At 41.9% G+C, this 15,562-nt stretch overlaps 1 protein-coding gene across 1 annotated transcript in view; it reads right to left on the minus strand.

Moving 5' to 3' along the window:
- Positions 1-15,562, minus strand: part of TMEM2 (transmembrane protein 2) — a 47,965-nt gene that overhangs the window by 17,831 nt on the left and 14,572 nt on the right. Inside the window, exons 12-14 of the mRNA XM_009578379.1 lie at positions 15,559-15,562; positions 10,093-10,308; positions 3,063-3,271 (exon numbers count right to left, since the gene is read on the minus strand). The exon at positions 15,559-15,562 is cut by the window's right edge and continues 207 nt beyond it. Of these exons, the coding sequence (XP_009576674.1) occupies positions 3,063-3,271; positions 10,093-10,308; positions 15,559-15,562 (429 nt within the window). The remainder of the gene's footprint in view (positions 1-3,062; positions 3,272-10,092; positions 10,309-15,558) is intronic.

A 15,562-nucleotide genomic window follows, 5' to 3' on the forward strand; every position in this document is an offset into this window, starting at 1 on the left:
GCTCTAACCGGTGTCCTCCTCCGCTCAGTACATCCACCCGAGCGGTGCCTCTGAACTCACTGCACAAGACTCGCAGCTCGCAGAAATTTCAGCTGAGTCATGGTCATGAATACATCCCGACCAGCTCCTGCCCACCCCAGGAATCCAGGCGTTCCAGTCTTTTAATAGACGTCTGAACTGGCATGACTTCTATTGGGTCTTCTACAGTGCTTCAGAGGCAAGGAAAGCGTTAATCATGCAAGTATTCAACATCAGTGCTATGCCTGACCTCCACAGAAATCCAAATCCTGGTACACATCTCCCTGTCAAATTCCCTATTTCCCCTCTGACCTTCCTTTAGCCAGCGTAGAGCAAATCGCTCCGGAAGCATGAGGGCTGTCTAGCTGCAAAGGCAACATCCCGGATACATCTATCAACATTTTACAATGACAAGACTAAAAATAGTTTAATTGTTCACTCAGGTTATGTCTGAAATTATTAATCCTAGAATATTGCTATTAAAGTTCATCAGATGTTTTTTGGTTTGCATCACATATTCTGCACAGATGTTACTATGTTAAGAGCTCATTTTTTGGCAGATTATTCAGTATTTTGGACTAAAAAAGAACAAACAAAACATAAAGCCACTTGAGACAGGTAAAAGTCTTCCCTGATTTTTTTAACTCTGATTACTCTGGCCTCCACAATCTGAGATTTCTTCCATTCCAGAAATGATTGGAATACGATGTTTAATAAAGGTCATACATGGAACTGCTTAGGCAGGCATTTGTTTTCCTTCAAACTCCTCTTTTTCACCTCAATTCCTTTACCCTTCCACAGGAATCTCATTTCTCCATGTTTTTGCATGCAGTCTGGACATTTCACTATTGCCATTGCATCAGCCTTAAGTCTCACATTATAGAATGATAGAATCATTAAGGTTGGAAAAGACCTCTAAGATCATCGAGTCCAACCGTTAACCCAACACCACCATGCCCACTAAACCATGTCCCTAAGCGCCTCATCTACACGTCTTTTAAATACTTCCAGGGATGGTGACTCCACCACTTCCCTGGGCAGCCTGTTCCAAGGCCTGACCACTCTTTCAGTAAAGAAGTTTTTCCTAATGTCCAATCTAAACCTCCCCTGGCGCAACTTGAGGCCGTTTCCTCTCTCCTATCAGTTAGCATCCAGCATGCCTGAGGTGTACACAGAGCGGCCACACATTTCATTCCCAATTATTTCTTAGCAAGATGCTCTAAATGAAGTAAAGTGAAATTGTGGTTTTCCTTCGTTACAGTATATTTCTTGTTTATAGTTCTTCAAAACACATACCTTGCCAACTGTTTCTGGATCAGAAAAATCTACAAACCTTAGCCTTGTTCAAATAACTGGTTTCACACAAGACAAAGAGAACCACAACCACATTGTGGTTTTCAATAGTAAAATGTAGTTAAGTTGCTGCTTGAACAAGAGCTAAACTTCAAGCTGAGTTTTACCAAAGACCCAGTGCTGCCTTCAGATTTGAATCTGTGCTTGAAGACCATGGGCCAAAGCTTTGGCAAGCATTAATTGGCACAGTGACAGAGTAACCACCAGTTACCCGGCGGAAGACTTAGCTCTGCAATTGCAAGGAAATAGCTAATCATTTTAAGACAGATAATAATTGCAAAGCTCAGCTTGTCCGTGAGTGACTAATGGGTTTTCCTCTTCCTTAAAGTGCACAGATATATTAATACAGACAACAGTGATTTAATTCTAATAATGCCTCTGTGGCACAAGTGTCCAAACACTGATCCTCCAGCAAGTCGGTCATGGCCCTACAGCTACTACATCTTTAAATCAAGACCAGGTATATGTCACTCACTATAATGGGCACGTATAAAGATGAAACATTGCCCTTCTCAGCTACATTCCCATGGGGCTTCATAATGGGAACTAAGCACAGTATTTCTCCCAAAATTTCTTCAGCTCCAAAGTTCAGAGAAACCAAATAGAGCTCAAGCTTTTGCCAAAACTATCCTAAGCTAAAACCACAGCAGTGACACTCTGCTGGAGGAGCAGAGGATGGCTGTGGGGCTTGGTGGATAATACTGGATGGACTGGGGAACCCGCCAGTTTTACCAGCGGTTCGTGCTGCTTCACGTCCTCCGTGCCTCTGACTTCTTTCATGTCAACTATCAAAAACCTGCTTTGCAAATCTGAGCCTGTGTGTGGCTGGGCTGTGTGTAATCATGGAAGATTTCATTTGCATACCTCTGTCCTTTTATTATATTGTGTTTTTATCAATAACTGAGGAGTCACATAAACTGCAGAACCCAAGGTGATGGACGGATTTTTTTGTGGTGCTCATCTCTTGCAGCATCTCCTCTGTGCAAACCATGGCAATGTCTGTCATAGCTGAGCTGACTGGATTGCAGGACTCTCTCCTAACAGTTGTACCAGTGCAAAATGCAAGTAATTTCACTAAAGTAAGAACAACAGTACTAAAAACCATAAATGAAATTATGCAAAATTAAACAGATTGCAAGGGAAAAAGGTATTATCTAAAATGGATATATCCTGCTTTTATATAACACCAGAAGAAAACATGGGAAATAAATACAGCACAGCCTACAATTTTGCTGCAACTGAGTCCTAACGTTTTAAAACTTTATGTAAAAAGAAACAGTGATTGCAGTGCTGTTTGGATTACAGAAGATGTGAAGCTCCGTGCACATTCTGATGTATTTCTGCACTTTATATATATGGGAGATAAATTATGTGTGCAGCAACTAGTACAAACAAATGAACAAGAGCCAGAGCTCTCCTGGAGGGATTTCAGGGACAGCAGGCCAGGACTTACTTGGATTCTGTTTCAAAACTTTCTGGAAAGAGAAACGTCTCTGCACAGCAAAAAAGCTGGAATAAAGTGAAAGCAGAGGCATCTCTTTGCATCAGTAAGTGCCAGCCATTAACACCTTGCTTCCACGCTCTCAGAAATTGCTGAGACATTTGAAAGGTCACTTGTGAATAACCTGGGAAACTGTTAAAGCTCCAGACCTTTTGAAAACAGAACATTTTCTAACAACATAGGGCAGTACCTGTTGAAGTTGATCGGGTACAGGATAATATCCTCAGGTGCTCTGCCGTCCCACTGGATGATATAAGCCTGCTCGAGCATGACGACAGGCTGGTACTGCTGGTATGGTGCTCCTCTGTTCACGCCTTGCAACCGCAAGGGATGGGAATGGTATGCTGCTCTGGCAATGGATAAGGTCAGATTCTCAGGGCGTCTGGCCTGAATATAAAGCTGAGGGTGAAAGGAAAATGACAAACATATCCATTAAACCAGCCAGGCTCAGCCATAACATGTGCATTTGATCATCCTTGCCTGTAAATGGTTTTTGCCAAGGAAGAGCTCAGAACGTTTGGAAAGTCACTGAAACATTTCCAGTTCAAATAAAAAGGTAAAACAGAAATAGCATCTGCAGCCACTCGTGGGGACACCATGAAGTGAGATTCTATGGTTCTATGGTTCTGTGATATGAATTGTACAGCGCCATAAAAATGTCCGCTATTCAAAATCTTAAGGGAGAAGTGTAACTAAGGAAATATCACAAAGTAACTTTTTTATTAATTCAAATAGCTGCACTTTAAAAACAGGCTTATTCCATTGAAAATACAGAAAACTCTTAAGTTATTTCAACAGGCTTTGGATTAGGTCCAGTTATCTAATGGAATCCACATCTTCGCTCTCAAGCAGCAGACTAGGCTGAAATTTTGGGGGCTAAAACTCTACGGCCTGACTATGACCTCAGCTGAGGTCAGAGCAGGTGATCAGTAAGTTCCCTTTGGACCTGAAATCCCATCAATGTATTAATTGTTCTCAATCAAAACAGCATTTTCTGATAAAGAACAGTTGGAATGAATTCTGATACTGCAAAATAATAGCCCGCTTTTGTCTTTCTGGATAAGAGGCGAGAGTTTCTGTCCTATCACTGCAAACTTTGACATTATTTCCTTCTAATATGTGTCTCCAGCAAGCAGAGAATGTTAAGGTGGTAGCTGCTGTGCACTTACTACAAAATTAAATGCACCAATGATAAAATAAGCCAAGAAAGGAAGGAAATGCATTCAATGAGCCTCAAAAGTTCCTAAACTACAGACTACCAAGAACAAAAGATTCCTACAAACTTTAAGGTATTTGCGTAAAAAGAAAAAAAGCGAGCGAGAGAGAGTGCTATGCACAGCCTAAGCTGCTCACAGCAGCGATTGTTAATGAGTTCAAGAAAGTGCTGGAAGAGTTTGCAGTATGCTTCAACAAGATGATGAGGAAAGCATGTCAGAGATTTGTTGGTAACGTTTTCCCCCAAGTGCCTAGGGACCATGTCACAGGTCTGACATTAAGGATAATGATGACAGCTGTTTTGAGAATGAAACAGTAATTACTAGAACAAGGGAAAATGCCACTTCTGTGTTGATAGAAATATTTGTAAACTGACTTTGTCTCCTGCAATGACCAACAGTGGCCACTGAGTGAATGCCTTCCAGAACTGCAAGCCACCAAGGATGCGATTTTCAGTCCTGCAGAAATACAGTATATCTGGTGGATCTTGCAAAATGTTTATCATTAAAGGTCACAGTAGGTAAATGCCCTGATCAAGCAATCTAGATCCTACACGAAGAGACCCTTTTGCCCAGGTGGAGCATCACTAAGTCAACAGGACTCTGACTGGGAGCAGGGACTAGCTGAGATGTTTCCTGCAGCAACTGGGCTCAGCTCTGCAACAACAGTCCTGGTGGCTTGGTCCTTCTTGAACACACCAAGCTGCACAGAAAGCAGCACCCCACATTTTCCCCATTCATCCCTTTTGGCCTCCCCCGTCATTTGAGGGAACAAGGGACAAGAGGGGAATCCAATCCCTGTCCATGAATCCCTGACCGCCCTTCTGTGACGCTGATTCATGTCAGCCCTAGTACTTGTTTTTTGTTACTCCTTCAGGACTGCAATCAAGACCAACAGATTACTTTAGAAAAACCCCAGAAGAGTCATCCACCAAAAGGCTGCTTTTAATTCCCAATGAGATGAATGAAGTAAAAAGAACCCTTTGAGCTCCACCGGCCCCAGGTAGGTGGAACATCAGCCACTGTCCCAGCATAGTGCTCTTGGGATGTCACAGCGTGGCCTCTTTCTTCCTCAGCCTTTGCTTTGTGACACCTTTACTCACTTGAATGGAACTGAGAAAACTTTATCACTTTTCTTCCTTCTATCTACCTTTGGAGGGGTAAAACACTTGTGAATAGGAGTGAAAAGGAGAGTAACATTTCTAGAATGAAAAATCCATCTTCCTTAGCACCACCTCCATAATTTTTGGTTAGATCTACTGAAATATTTAAGAGAAGAAAGTGGGTCATAAAGATACTTTAAAATATGAGAAGTGGTGACAGCTTAATGTAGTAGTAGAAGAACTAGTTAAAATGTTATAAAATGTGAGCCTTCTACTTGCCTGGATGGTTTAATGAACACAGTTGTCATTTTAGCTGCTTAACACTTCATGCTAAAAAGATGTGTCAGATTTCCCTGTGCTTACATGGCAATTTTCCCAAGTAGATTGTGAAACTGAGAAGATAAGTTCTTTTACAATTCATGGGGGATCTGCTATTCAGCTGGATAGCCAGTATGAAGATAAGCAACATTCAAAGTATTGGAACAGAAAATCTTGATTTCTGAGAAAAGGTTTCCTTCCTTTCTAGTTTCTTTATCATTGCTTTTGTCCTACTGTGCTGTCAGCTGTCAAGCTGGGGCAAAATGAGAAGTTCAAAACACACCTTCTCCTATTCTGGTTGTTTGACTGTTCAAAAAAGGTTAATTTCCCAGAGCAAAACATTTTCTCTATGAAGTTTCCAAGTGAAGACCCTAAAATTCTTTCAGAAAGAAAAAATGTATCTTTCTTTCTATAAGACATGCTAGGATCAATTTTGGCCCTAAAATTGAGAGCAGCTTCATTTACATCAGCAAAATACTTTGATTTTCCATTGGTGCACATCAGAGATCAAAATTGGACCTCTTTGTCCAAATACAGACACCATTAGCTGAAAAATATCTAGCGGGCTTTTCCTTCCTCCCAGGCTGTGAGGTGCTGACAATCCTCAAGCATCGCAGATACCCTGGGACTGTACGGTTTCAGCTGTGCTTAGAAAAGTGCCGTTCGCTACCTACTGCATCTCTTGCTTGCTTTACATTTAGAAGCATCAGTACCAAAACCAGCTACACAGGCACTGAATACACAAGCAGATACCAGCTGAAGGTATATAACTTGGAGATGAAGGATCAGTTTGCAAACATTCACTGCCAGGACAGAGTTAACAGAAGTGGAAGAATTTCTATTTCAGCAGCCTGCAGTAAGGCAGTGATTAAGTGGACTGGTGAAAAATCAACAGCATTGCCTGAAGTATTTTATAATAGCAAGGCATCAATTTTTCAGTAATTCAAAACTGACACTAATTTAGCTAGGTAGCAGTCTCTCATGACTGTCTAACACCTTTTTAAGCTTATAAAAGAAAAAAAGAAAATAGCACATACTGCCAAAAACTCTGCTTATTTTAATAAAGACTAATACCAAGAAAGAGAAGTTTCACAGCCTCTCCTGATGAGTTGCTGTGAAGCCTGCGAGGAAGCAGTAAGTCCACAGCTTCAGCTGCCCAGTGGGAGCCAAGGCACTTGTCTTACAATTTATATAAAAATCAGAAATGGTTTAGGAATCTCATCTACATTTTAACAAGTAATGCAGGTGTTGAGGAGTGCCTTTGGAAATCTCACCCACCTACATGGAGGGAACTGTGAGATGAGCCCCTCCCTACATTTTTCTTTTATTACTGGCTTTGCAACAGCTGAAAGTCCGGTTGACGGGACACTGAGGACCTCAGCGCCCCGCTGACGGAGTCTGAGTGACTCACAGAGATTGCCAGAAGATGTGGTGCTGCCAACTCTTGTGATTTCCCTGTGAGTCTCCCTCTACTTGGTGTTCTTCCTCAAGGCCTCGCTTTATTTACATTACAACATGAGAGTTTCAGCTGTCATTAAAAAGCCAAGGGTTGGTCAAGACCAACCCTACAGGCTCCAGAATCAAAAGGGGAGGACAAAAAGACCTGACAGTTCTTGCTTGTGTAAATCGCGTGATTTTAAGCTGGTCCCAGAACCCTTTTTTGGTAGTGAAAGGCAACGTTGGAGCCAAAGCACGAGGCATTTCTTAGTGCTCCCTGCTGAAGGAAGGTCTTGGACACCACGTGGGGAAGGTGGCATGATGCTTCTTGGAGACAGTGAGGAGGAAGGGCTATGAACCAACCGTAGGAAGGTGGGAATGTCAACCTGAGTTGTCAGATTAAAACACCCTCAGGAAAGTCTGTCCCCAGGATTTTGTGGAGCTAGAAATGCTGCCAGAGGAATAGGTTTTCCCCAGGCATTTCCTTTCCTGGGCAAATTACATCCAGGAGAAGATGAGCATGAAAAGTGAATGAAAGAAACCAGGCAGAAAGGCATTAGCTGAACTCTAGGCACTTTGCTCAGAAAGGATTTGGCTGCAATGTTAGCTGAAGGACTTGGATCTCATTTTTCCACGCCAAGTAGCCCATCCCTAGGCTGACTATCTTGGGCCCAGTTCGGCAGTAATATAAGAGTCACTATTTCCTTGAACTGAAAGGACATTTTCACCTGCCTGCGCTAGGGAAGAATAAAAGTTCTTGTCTAAAAGAGCTACGTGAAAAGGAAAAGAAAAACAGATTTTGTAACAGAGTTGCTAAGATCAAAGCAAACCATCTTTCTCCATAATTGGATTCACTATTTTAGGCTTTTGATCTAAAATATGACACGCAGAATTTAGCACACAAACAAATCATCTGTTTGCCAAGGTGCTGAGAACCAGGGTTAAGCTGAAATACGCCAACGTATATACCCTCCAAATGAAATCAAACCCTGCTGCACAGGACCAATTTCTTCTACCCCACACACATATATATTTCCCTACCCAAAACCCATAAAGTGAAGCATTTAATATGAGCTTTACTCATCCTGCTGGATGCTGATTAGTTGAAAAATGCTGGTAAGTAACATATCCCAGAGAAGCAAATGTTTATGCTTGCCTAAACCTAGCCAAGGAAATTTTCTATGGCGGAAAAACTGCCTCACCACGTAGAGTGCCATAACCGGGAGGGTATTAATAGAAATAAAAACATAAATGCCTACTTGTTTACAGTTCTGAATTTAACTGTTAGGTTGCCAGAGCAGAGAATATCATTTCTCTAGAGACACAGAGCAAAATGTAAGTGCCAAGCACAAACCCCCAGTTCAATGGGAGTGTTTCACAGGAGCCCAATCCTGTTGCTGCCTAGTCAATAGCAAACCACGGGGCATAAGTCCAGTGTCTAGACACTTAAATAGCAACTCCTGCTCTCTGCTGTGCAACTAAAGCAAATACATACAAATTTTTGTAGTTTAAGGAGACATGCATAATCTGGATTTGACTGTGCACATATTATGTAGGCATAGAGGTCTCAAAGATAATTGCATTCCTAAAAGTTTCATGCATCTCTCCTTGGAGAAAAGGGAGCAGAGTGCTGTGTCCGACTACCCAAAATGCAAACCCACCCATTACGACACATCAGAGAAGCCACAGAGAAAGCACTTTCAGAAATCTCCCAATGTGGAGAATCCATAAGTCCAGGTTTGAAACCCATCCTGAGGTGCAACTGTAGGAAGTCAGGCTCTGCTAATCCCCACGCTCACACAACTGTATGTTACAGTGGGAAACCTGAAGCCTGCTCCCCTCGAGGCAATTTTAATGCTGCCCGGTCTTCAATGACTTCAGGCAGAGTTTCATCCCGTGCCACACCTGCTGATGTCTGGGCAATGTCTACTGACTCCCAATGAGACAAGAGTTTGCAGCATGCTCCCAAGTGCACAGAAGACTCTTAACAAATAAATAAATAAATTACACCTGCTGTATCTCATGAATTCTGTTCTTATTTTAAGATCACTTCATATTCCATTCCTGCCTTTCATATCTAGCCGTGCACCCCACTGCAGTCTTTATCTGACAGTGCAGGGCTGTTCTCAGGGGTAGGGAGAACATAATGGTCCTTCCAAAAGCCACACCTTGTGCGAGGGCTCCCAATACCCCCTCTCCAACCTCAAACCACGTGGTGCTGTGTGCACCCACCGCAAACAGTCTTAATATTTGGCTTGTTCAACACAAGGAGCGGAGACCTGGCAAGATGTCCAAGTAACTGGAGGTTTAAAACAGGCCTGGCAACCTTTTTTGTAAATACATTAATATCCTTTAGAAGTGGAGGAGCAAGGAGAGCCATCTGCGATCTCTTACAGGTGACTGTGAAAGCTGTGGTGAGTCATGTATTTACAGTATGCTCTATCCACACACAAAGCTCTTGTCGAAATTTGAGCAACATACAATGAACCACAATCTGATTTTGAGGTCACATTTTCCCTCCATTTACCATTCTCCTCTTTCTTTCTTTCTCTGCTGAAAGGTTACCTGGGATTTGCAGCCCTTTCTACCAAGAGGTTGACATTTCAGCTAAGGTCTCTAACTCAAGTGTGCTGAAGAAAACTGCTGTGAAGGTTTAAGACCACCCTGACCTAAGACTGACCATCCCTCAGCCAGTGATTTCTGGATGGGAAATAAGTGTGAGTTTGCGTCTCAACCACCCATTTCACCATCCTGAACACAGTGTATCAGAGGAGTATCATCTTCCATTGCTGAAACTTGATTCACCACTTATCCACCAGAGCCCCATGATAGAGTGGACAAATGCCTGGAAGCAAGAACTAGAAAATTCCAAACTTTCCCCCAACTCAATTTCAACTTGCAGCTCCTTGTGGGCAATGGGAAGACACAGGGCTCCTTACAGCCATGGGTTGCAGGCAGTGGCACAGAAGGAGCTTTACTGAGCCTTGGCATTAGGCAGATAGCACTGAGAGGAGTAAAATTATACCCAACTTATTATTCACCTCTTATGGAGTGTTAAGTAGGTTTCGCTCCATCACCCCTCAGCAGAGTATCTGAGGACACCCACCCAAGACGCCCAGCGACGTTGCCTGCAGCCGGCCCCCGTTACCTGTGCGAATTTCCCGGTAGACATCACCCCGTTCCAGCGCGGGACAGTGAGACACCCGGGATGACGCAGCAAGTAGTTATCTGCTCTGCCTATGAAAGTGTCCGGATAACCTGTCACCGAGCCGTCCAGATCATGGAAGATAGACATTTTGTCGCCGTCATTATCGTTGTTTCCAAACCACTGGCCTGATCTGCCAAAAAAAACTTTCAGTCCAACCTAGCAAGAGAAAATAAGAAGAAAAATTACTGGTTAGCTCTAAGTAAGGACTTGGGTTTGCAGTGTTTTAACAGCCAAAACAGTGATACAGCTAGAACCAGAAAGCTCTATTGTTTGAGTAAGAGTTTTGTTTTGCCTCTTCTATTTAGAAAACTTTCTGACCGCATTGGTTTTCCCCCGCATTTCTTAATCCCAGGAGATAGTTTCACAAAAGTTAGACTTTTGGTTCTTTGAAATGCACCCGCACAACCACGTATTCCTTGAAATCACGCAGCAATAAATTATGCAGTGGCAAAAGGAAGAGGATGACTCAAAGGATAGTGAAGTACCGGAAGATTATGAAATTTACTGAGGAATATCACAGCTGCGATCAAAGAAACAAAAATTACTAGATATTTGGTGAATTTTCTCATATGTTTTCTATGGCTGCTCTGAGCAGTTCAGTGAGTGCCATTTTTTTCTAATTGTTCCCCTAAAACCTTATAAAATTCATAAAAGTGACAGCAATTCTCAGAATTGGCTCTTGTGCACATTCTAATATACCCCCTGAAGAATTTTTTTTTAGGAAAGAGAAGTAACAGGAAGCAGCATTATCCTCATTAGGCATAGCTCTGTTTTCAAGATTTTTCAGTAGCTAAGTAAAAGAATCCAACGTATCCATGATATGAAAATCCAACAAAACAAGGGAACTGCAGATGTTCACCAAAAAGGCATGGAATATTTTAATGCCTGCAGAGAAAATTATTACAGTGTGCGACAATTAAGTTCTGAAGTAATCAAGAAAATAATTACTCCAGGTCAAGCACTCTGAATGAATCCTGCAGCAATGTGTATAAAAGCAGACGGCATAAATAGCGACTGGATCACGCTGACCCAAAGGACTGTAATTTGTTCCATTTAGCCCAACTAATTTTAATTGGACTGTGCACATGAGTAAGAATTAGAGTCAGCAGGATTAGGCTGCAAGTTTACTAAGGGCTTTAAAGGCTTTATTTTAACAATAATAAATGGAACAGTTTAGGAGAATAGGAGGGTCATTGTGATTCTGAGTTAGATGGAAAGTCCCATTGGCTTAAAAAGAATGACCACTGCAGCAAGAACTACTTGCAGAATAAAAGTCTTAAGTCCTTTAAAATTAAACTAGAGCCTAGAACCATTTTTCTGCCACCTTCTTGTCTGAGTCTCATAAACAAACACTTGAAGCAGTCTCATTTAAAGGAGGCTCAAACACATGGAAATTTAATCTGTATTTTTGAGTGTTTTAAAACTTTTCCTTACTGCACCGCAGGAAATTTTTGCTCAAAGGGCTACTTGGCAAAACAGGAGGATCCCAAAAGTTGCGTTTTTTCTTTCACTTTAATTTATAAAAGAGGAGATACTAAAAAAATGTAAACACTGTGCTGCAGCTCAAAGCTCCATTATAAATACTTTGTGACAGTGAACTTCTGGAGTTGAATATGAAAATGAGCACTTCACTGGGGAGGAGAACAAAGTCAGCTGTACTTCAAATCAAACTAAGGCACAGCCAGTACAGCTTACATTTGATTAACACTCCCAGTGTTTCCATCCAGCAGCAGACAGTTTTGGTGCTAATGCTAATCTGATCTCTAACATTCTCCTCTAAAAGTCTGAAAGTCGGAAATGAAACGGAAATGTTAATGAGCAGTGTCACTTCTTTTACAAGTCTCAAGGATACCTTACTTATGTACGCTGAGGGATAGGGGTGCACTGAGTTTGCAATTACAGCAATTACGGCAACGTATTTTTTTCTAAGTGAACAAACATGAACAGAGAAAAGACTCAGCTTGTCAGATATGTATGTCCATGTGGAGCTAGGAATGAGCTACAAGAGGTGCAGAGACAGGTCACGTCTAGCTACCACACTACTATTCAGACACCTAATTTTCATTAGGTGTGGACTACCTGGGAGTGATATGGTATAAAGGTTACTTGAATTACCTGTCAGAAGCCTGACAGGGAGTTCTGACAGATGATGGTTATGTGAGTACGTAATCTCTTAGGAATATGCTAACTCAACCTGTCCAAGGCAGCACACCTTACACAGCTGCAGACAAGTCCTGAAGACTGCAGTGGAAAACACTTTCTATGTTAAAATTTAATGATGTACTGGAAAATAGCATAATAACTTGCAACTTTTTCTAAAATTCAAGTATTGGCACAAGCTGCCAAAAAAGCCATGTCACCTTATCACTGTTATCATTTTAAGGAAACCACTTTCAACCAGTGTGAATCTTCCTCTGTTTTACCACCCAGAGACTCCGCTCTCATTAGCATGGCTTTTCCTCTGCTGGAGTCATGCAAGCCCTCACCCTGCAAGTTCCCTTCGGTCAGGAGTCTCTTTAGGGTTTGGGGTTTTTTTTACTGCCCTCTTTTTCAGGGGATGACAGACTTGCACTTCAACTCGGTGTCTGCTTTTCTTTTTCCCATCATGAACTGTTTGCAAACTTCTGTTTTGACGCAGAAACCCAGCACTAAGACAACACAGGCCAAACATAGTAAAGGCAACATTAGGAAGCGCCAATCTCTTAGCCAGGCAGGACTGCAATCCCATGGGAGTCACTAGCCAATGCCGGCCCCTCTGAGTTCTTCTGGGGACCGCAAACCCACCCGATACAGACTGCTGGGATTTCTTTGGCACAAGTAATTTCAGAGATGCCGTAGTGTTGGCACAGCTAGGAGTAGAACAGGCTTGAATCCACCCTAAGCTCCTGGCTGCAGGGAAAAAATAACCAGAGGGACTACTAGCAATGGATCTGAATTGGGACAGTTTGTGAGTCTTCTGCACCTGCTGGAGGTGGCCTTGTTCATGGGAGCCCAGAAGGTCATGTGCAATCTTTTGCTCCTCACCTCACTCTACAGGAGCTGTGCAGAAAAAGGACAGAGGGATGAAAGGGTTGCTATTTTATGACTAAAAAGAGATATGTCAGGTCTTCTTAAGAAATGAGTGTCCTGTTTGGGCATGGCTCTGTTCTGGGCTGGGGCCTCTCTTTTGAGCTCTCCAAAAGTCCTACTGACTGACAGTAACCAGATCTACAGGACACCACAACCATCAGTCATGCCCTCAGCTGGGTTAAGACCACTTGCTGCTTCCACTGCTTTGAAATAACTTTTAAAAAGCACCCTTTTTAAAACAAACAAACAAACAAACAAGCCTAGCAATAATTTTGCTATTGATAAATGCACAGATATCTTAATAGGTAGGATTTCGGTTTCTCAATGGAAAGGCAACTAGAATACTTTTTGTGGAGTGTAATGTTTAGGTCTTCTGTTCTACCTGACTGTTATTTTTATGCTGGAATTAAACAAGACCTGACGGGCTTTATTATTTTGTTGTCTAACCAATCTGCTGATTAGTCTGATTAATTATACAATTATTCCTTCAGCATGACTAATGGTTTTGTCATTACTATACAACTTGCAGTAATGTTTAATTTCTTCTTAAAAAACAACTGTAAAATGATTGTCCTTTAGGGAATTAGTACTTAGCTACCCTTTAAAAAGTAATAAAATTAAGCCTGGAGGTGGAAAATTAATTAAAACAGTCTACAGGCTTTATCTCAACTAGTCAAAGACATATTGTCCCATATAGTAACAAAACAATAAACTAACTGTGGTCCTTCAAGTCTGAAATCAGATTTAGCACGTCTGGGTTCAATCCAGATAAAACAGAATCAAAGTGAAAAGCGCTGGGATGCAGGTGCTTACAAACATAAATGGTTTTTAAGTTGGCAAAATAGCAACTTCAGAAATGGATATTTCTTGGAAATGTACATACAATAAATAATTATTGGGATAATGTCATTAGTTTTTTGTAATAGGCTGACACTGTACTATTTTAATTTGCTTTGCGGAAGTATTTAGTACGTCTTCTGACTATTTTTACATTGAAAACCTTAAATCTTAAAGGCATTGCAGTACTAAACTGCCTCTCAGACAAAAAATGCTGGGATATTTAACAGGCTCATTGGCCTCAAATGGTGCAACTGTATTAAAGAGCTATATTTTCAGCCATTCAAGAGGTAATCATCCCCTTTGCTAAGATGCACAGATATCATCTGTCTGAAACCATTCTGTTGGACAGAGTCCTACATCCATTACTGGAGGAAAATTTCCACTCGCTTCCAGTCCACTGATCGAACTTTTTCATCATACATTTTTCTCTGAGCTCCCCTCCCCGGTTCCAGGTTGATTTTCTCCTTCATGTTCCCCATGATTATCTTATAACCATTTCCCCAAGGGAGGACGTAAAGAAGGTATGGCAAATTAGTCCTTATTCTTGTTCCAAAGCTCCCTAAAGCATTTCAGGTAACTAAGATCTCTTTACTGAAATGCACAGGAACTGTGTTTTCTTTAGAGGAGCAGTCAAGTGACTGCAATCAACATCATCCTTTCATAAAATACCCTCCTGTTGTTGGTCTAAAGTATACCAGAAAGGAGACAGACAAACTAACTGCTTGCCAGAGGGAGTGATATTGGTCAGTCCCAGAGCAATGGAAATTTTCCTCAAGATAAAGCCAAACCTCAAGCCAAAGTTACTACAGTTCATGGACATCCTAACAAGCATGGACCTTGTTTGAAAAAAGCTAAGGAGAGGTTGTGATCCCTGGGAGTGAGGCCGGTGGAATCTATCATTTCCCAAGCCAAGCGTGCAGGGCCACGATCCCTGCAGGAATCCAGGACAAGGACATGAATTGCTTAGCATCCTATGGTTCCTGCCAAGGCAGAGCTATAGAGCCCCATTCTGCTGTCCCTGCCCAAGGGAAGTCCCTGTTGTGCCCAACAGGAATTTCACTGCTGACCCCAGAAATCGGGCCGTGACTTTGCTTCTAAGTGCACTTGCTTATTTCTGTATAAGAATTGTATTGCAGCTTACTGCCTCCTGACATCTCGTTTGTGTTTCCCTCAACCTTTGAGGCCAGATCCTCACCAGGTCCTCAGCTTATATAAGCTGGTAATGCTGCACCAGCTAAGAGTGATGTTCTGGATTTTCTGGTTAGAAGGTGAAATCTTCCTCTAACGCAGATTTTTTAATGTATGTCTGCCCAGGCATAAGATACCTTCACATTTTACTGGCTTATAAATAAACTTCATTAAAAAAAAAAAAGTGTTGCAGAATGAATCGATGGTATGCACCAATGTAACATGCACCACTGCCTGGAAATTCCAGCTCTAGGATAAATCTCTCACCGCTTCTAAAAACTTCAAAAACTTGCACATGTAACAACATGCATTC

The sequence above is a fragment of the Fulmarus glacialis genome, unplaced genomic scaffold (assembly GCF_000690835.1).
Source record: "Fulmarus glacialis isolate BGI_N327 unplaced genomic scaffold, ASM69083v1 scaffold19775, whole genome shotgun sequence".
NCBI classification, from domain to species: domain Eukaryota; kingdom Metazoa; phylum Chordata; class Aves; order Procellariiformes; family Procellariidae; genus Fulmarus; species Fulmarus glacialis.